We start from the raw sequence: 5843 nt of genomic DNA on the forward strand, positions 1-5843 counted from the left end.
GCATTAAATGCTATATTCCATTCTTAAATTTCGCGTGAATTGTATTATCACCGCAATTGCGACCCATTCATTATTAAAAAAACCCGTTTTCAAATAAGTTTAAATATGAATGTAATTAATGCATTAAATGCTATATTTCATTCTTAAATGAAATATTCTTTAGTACAACATATTCGAATGGTCCATGATGGTGGTCAATGCATTTAAGCAATTTTATGAATGGAGAAATTTTTTATTTATTTATCTGTAATTGTTGTATTAAAATTCATTTTAAAAAAAAATTGTTTTCAAATATGTTTAAATATGAATGTAATCAATGCATTTAATTCTATATTTTATTTCAAAATGTTATATTCTTTAGTACAACATAATCGAATTGTCCATGATGGTGGTCTATGCATTTAAACAAGGGTGGGGTTAATCCTCTACTTGGTCCCTGTGGTTGTGTGGCCGTCTGAAATTAGTCCCTCCCCGGAAAATTTGAAAATTTAAGTCCTCGTGTTTGGAAAGTGTGTGGAGTAGGTCCTCGCCGGAGCCCGGAACTCCGGCGAGTGATGAAGTGTCATGCTGACTCAATTAAGTGAGCTGACATGGATTTTAAAAAAAATAAAAAAATTACATGTCAAATAATTTAACCCAATTAACCAAAATAAAACCTTTTAACAAATCTAATCCAAATCTAATTAACAAAATCAATTCCCCCTCCCCAAATTAACCCCAAATCCTAAATCACCTATACAGAAACACACCAATTCCAAACCCTAATTTTTCTTCCATCTAACCATCTTCATTGCATTCCAGATCTAAATGCAGGGGATGAACCATCATCTAAATCTAATAGAAACACCCTTCCTTCATCTCTCTCTCATGAACAACATCATCACCCACCGCCATGGACGTTTCTTCTTCTTCTGGAACCTTCCTCCTCATCACTCTCCTCTTCCCGGCGGCGATTTCTCCACTGCCAGTCCTCTCCGCCACCGACCCCAAAATCCTTAGCCGGTTCAGGAAAGGCCTCGACAAAACGGAGCTCCTTCCCTGGCTGGAACAAGGCGGTGAACCATGTGGCCCCCCGCGTTGGGAGATGAGAGAGATCGAGAATGAGGAACCCAGGTGAGGGCTCCATCAACGAGACCACGAATCAAAACTCCACCGTGAAGCTGGAGAATTCAAGCTATACCCACTTGATACCGAACCTGGCATGCGCCCTGATGATGGCCCTGTCCTCCTCCGGCGTGAACGGATAGTGCTCCACGTCCGGCGAGAGCTGGCGCAGACGACACAATTTCCCTGATCGACCCGGAATCGATTTGCTAATCGTCGTCCAGTTCCTTGGATCGTGAATCTGAACCAGCTTCGTTAACGCTTCGTCTTCGTCGGAGCTCCATGGACCCTTTGACCCGATCCATTTCTTCTTTTCTTCCCCTTTCAATTCTTTGTATGCTTGGTTATGGTGGTGGTGGGGATTGGGGTTTTGTCTTCTAGATTTTGATTTGTGTTTGAAGGTTTGATGTGAGGAGAGGTTGCAGGAGAAAACGCGAGAGGCTGAAGAGTTGGAATTGAAGAGGGTGGAAAGCAAGGGTTTGTATCGGAACCTTGTTGAGCATGTGGAATCGCTGAATTGTGAGGTGCAGGCTGAGAAATTGAAGAGAAATCTCTTACCGGAAGCTGATCTGGGCTGAGAAATCGTTTTTCTTTTGTTATTTTGTTCTGATTCTTCAGTAGATCCATTACCACTGGATGGGGGAGGTTAATGAAGATTAAAATGGGTTTGGTTTTGATGAAGATGAAGATCATTTGGGAGGAATTTTTTTTTTGTTAATTAAATTAGTGTTAGTAAGTTAATTATGATTAGTTATTTTTTAGGGTTAATCAGGGGTCTGTTAAATAAATAAAACTGATTTGTAATTTTTTTATTTTTTATTTATTTTTCCTTGCCACATCAGCCTCATTTATCCAGTCATCATGCCAATTCATCACTCGCCGGAGTTCCGGGCTCCGGCGAGGACCTGCTCCACACACTTTCCAAACACGAGGACTTAGATTTTCAAATTTTCCGGGGAGGGACTAATTTCAGACGGCCACACAACCACATGGACCAAGTAGAGGATTAACCCTTTAAACAATATAGAAAAATGGAGTAAATTTTAATTTATTTAGCAGTAATTGTTGTATTAATTTTCTTTTTTTTAAAAAAAAAATTGTTTTCAAATATGTTTAAATATGAATGTAACTAATTCATTTAATATAATTTGTAATTAATGCATTTAAGAAAACCGTTTTCATATAATGTTAATTTGTATCATGATTTTTTAAAATTCACTCAACGTAATTACTGTATTAAATTTCGTAGGAAATATATTACATTACCTTTAAACTATTTTGTAAATTTTCAATAAATAAATCAAAATGATGGTGGTTAATGAATTTAACCTATTTTATGTCTAAAGATAATTTTTACCAAAATATCGTGTGATTTTTAATTTATTTTCATTTAAAAAAAAAGAAACGGTTGTGTGTGCCAATTTTTTTTTTAACTATGTACCTATATTAATTATGGGGATTTGATTTATGTACAAATGTACTATATTGTAATTACCAAAAAAAAATACGTATTTTTCATATTAAAACTAATACAAAATTGATTTTTCATATTACTTAAGTATTTTTTAAAAACTTTAAGAGTAAATATAAGTAATTGTATGATAAATTGAAAGTGAAAATATGATTTAAAAATACACTTATATATATATACACACACACTTACATGGTAAAAAACTTCCACAAGTAAAAACATTTTACATCAAAAAAATTCATATGAAATGTAATAATTTTTGTCAACTCTTCATTCTCCTCCAACCTTTATGTCTCATTTCTCTTACTACTTTTGCTAACTTTTGGGAACAAATATTTAGGATTAAATATATATATATGAAGTTTTTGTCAAATTTTGCAAGTTTGATGACATCTCATTGTGATTTTATTTGGTTGAATGCTCATTTTTTTCATATCTTAATTTATTAATACGTTCCTAATTAATAATGAGATCAATATTCGTCGTGCAACGCACGGGATAAAAACGCTAGTAGATATAAAAAGTTAATGCCATTGGCGGAAATACTAGGCCCACTAATAAAGCCTTATACTATATGCCAGGTGTTCATAACCAAACCAATCCAAACAAAACCGAAAAACCGATCCAAAAAAACCGAAATTCAATCAAACCGAAAACCGAACGGACTAAAAATTGAAAAAACCGAAATTATTTATTGGATCGGATCGGATTTCGGATTCGATTTCCAAAACCGAACCATCCAATCGAAACCGAACATTCACAAATATATATACTTTTAGTTATACATATATCATACCATTTACACTTACATAGTACATATTTATTGTTTATATATTTATTATATGAGGCATGCTTATTGATAAAATTATGTTTGAATAAAAAATGTTTCAAGTAATTAGTTAAACTATATACATACATCAAAGTAAACAATTATGATCATAACTTATAAATATATTGACTATGTTATAATTTATGAGTGTTACATTGATGTCATAAATTATGTATCGTTATATTTATTATATATTATATATTTTTAAGATTCATACACCACAATTTCAAAGTATAAAAAAATGAAACAAAAACCGAACAATCCAATCCAATCCAAACAGCTATAGATTGGATCGGATTGGTTCGGATTTGAATTTAGTAAAAAATTCATTGGATGATAAAATCATAAAACCGATGAGATCGGATTGTATGATTTTTCCTCTGAAAACCGATCCAATCCAATCCGTGAACACCCCTGATTCCAAGGTTTATCCAGCCAAATGTATATCCACAGCCATAATATAAAAGAACTACCTACTTCTATTTCCAAATGATAACAGAAACGTTACTAACAGAAGCACTCCAAATATCATTATAAAGAGAGAGAGAGAGAAAAATCTCCACAACGCCGTAGAAGGATAAACTCATTGATGAACATAAAATTCTACCAGCTAACCAATCAATGTGTGTCTAAAATCTTCCCAATTCATATCCCCTAAACTTCAATGACAAAAAAAAAAAAAAACAAGTTTTACAAATTAGCATTCTGCTTAGAAAGAAAAAGCAAAGTGAAACAGCTAATTACAGTATCCTCTTGTTTCATAGAAGTTAAGACCCGGCACTTGAAAATGTGATCCCTTGTTCTCCATGGTTGTGTCGAACTCGAAACGCATCCTCTTCGAGCACTGGGATTCATCAATCACTGATGGTACCTCACAAGAGTACATTGAAGGAGACTCAAATTCTTCAACCATTTCCATCAACATGCTCTGCAATTCCTCCAAACCATAATCCTTCCCCTGCAATCGACACAAAAATTATGAGTAGTGTTTACTTATACACTATTTTCACTAAATCCTTAATGCCACAACCTGAAATTCCAACATTGATTCAAGAAGATGATCCTTCATAGTTCGAAGACTCCACAATCATACCTCATTCCTCACTTGTGCCATGAGAGATGCCATTTCTTCTACAAAATCAGAAAAGCCCTGAAAGCAGAGGATCACAATAAGCACAAGCTTTTCATGACCATAACACAAAGAATGAACCATAGGAGAAAAGAAACAAATCTTGAACTGCATAAAAGAAATATAAATCTGTAAAATAATACACTCACCTCATCCTCTTCCTCTTGAGGATCATACAAACCAGCATCATACATCGTTCTTTTCTTGGGGTCAGATAACACTGCACCAGATAGATAAGCAAAGTTCAATCACATCAATATCACAAAAGGAAAAATTAAACCAAAACCAAAAATTTCAAGATACGAAACAACAATTCCAAGAACCATACCTGCATAGGCTTCTTGAATTTGCTGGAATTTGCGCTTGGCTTCACCAAGCAAAGAAGGTGTTCTCGTCCACCTATCAGGATGCCATTGCTGCATTGAATTCATAACCACACTCAAAATCAGCATCATGCATTCAAATTCAAACCAAAAACATCACTGCAGCATTTACACAAACATTTTGCATTCAATACACACATATCCAAAACAAGAAACATGCCCTCAAGTGAAAAAAACAAAAAACTAACCATTGCAAGTTTCCTATAAGCACGTCTTATCTCATCAACTGAAGAATCTAAACTAACACCAAGAATGGTGTAGTAAGATGAAGATAACCCTTCTTCTTTGCACGCATCCATTATCCAAAAAATCAAACTCTAACCATTGAAATAATGAAATACTCTATTTTTCACCTTTGATTAGTGTGACATATAATTGCACCCAACTTTGGTTTGGTGAGCAAGGGAATGCTCTAGCATAAGGTGCTATTTATAAATTATGATCATGAGTTTATGGCGGTTAATTAGGAAGTGAAAGCTCTAGAGGATTTAACTTGACAGGAAAAAAAATATCTTGAGAATCAGAGACACGTAGAAGGGTGGTGGTGACCACAGAACGTGATAATTTCAAGCCTGGAATGTTCTTGAAGAAATGTACTACACATAGATATTTTTTGGGGTTGCGTGACGTGGGATAGTGATATTTCGTATGCATTACCAAAAATGGAAAAAGAATGCAGTTGTGGACTTGTGGTTTGGATGATGATGAGATATTTTTGGTGTCGGAAGTTTCATCATCACGGATTAGGATTGTCTGTAGTTTCAGTTTGTTGCTTTTTGTTTTTTTAAGAATTCTGTTCGAGTCGGAAATATCTATATCATAATAGGGTTAACTCTCACAATATGGAGTTTTCTATCCACAAGACTCAAATCTAAGACCTTATTTAAAGAAAATAAGTATGTATCACTTAAACCAACCACCGGTTGG

At 34.3% G+C, this 5843-nt stretch overlaps 1 protein-coding gene across 1 annotated transcript; it reads right to left on the reverse strand.

Annotated features, from left to right (window-relative positions):
- Nucleotides 1-3742: 3742 nt before the first annotated feature.
- LOC130713860 (uncharacterized) lies at nucleotides 3743-5633 on the reverse strand. The gene is made up of 5 exons (XM_057563681.1): nucleotides 5105-5633; nucleotides 4862-4949; nucleotides 4683-4753; nucleotides 4498-4554; nucleotides 3743-4362 (listed from the first exon to the last, which is right to left on the reverse strand). Exons 1-5 carry the CDS (start codon nucleotides 5213-5215, stop codon nucleotides 4141-4143), a joined length of 549 nt encoding a protein of 182 aa, XP_057419664.1. The 5' UTR covers nucleotides 5216-5633; the 3' UTR covers nucleotides 3743-4140.
- Nucleotides 5634-5843: the final 210 nt, after the last annotated feature.

This window comes from Lotus japonicus, chromosome 4, assembly GCF_012489685.1.
Source record: "Lotus japonicus ecotype B-129 chromosome 4, LjGifu_v1.2".
Taxonomy (NCBI): domain Eukaryota; kingdom Viridiplantae; phylum Streptophyta; class Magnoliopsida; order Fabales; family Fabaceae; genus Lotus; species Lotus japonicus.

Excerpts from the sequence above, each read along its gene's own strand:
- LOC130713860 (XM_057563681.1), bottom strand. The coding sequence starts at position 5,215 with ATGGATGCGTGCAAAGAAGAAGGGTTATCTTCATCTTACTACACCATT. Across the intron at positions 4,754-4,861 it reads AATTCAAGAAGCCTATGCAG|TGTTATCTGACCCCAAGAAA; the intron begins GTATGGTTCTTG and ends TATCTGGTGCAG. Across the intron at positions 4,555-4,682 it reads CTCAAGAGGAAGAGGATGAG|GGCTTTTCTGATTTTGTAGA; the intron begins GTGAGTGTATTA and ends CTCTGCTTTCAG.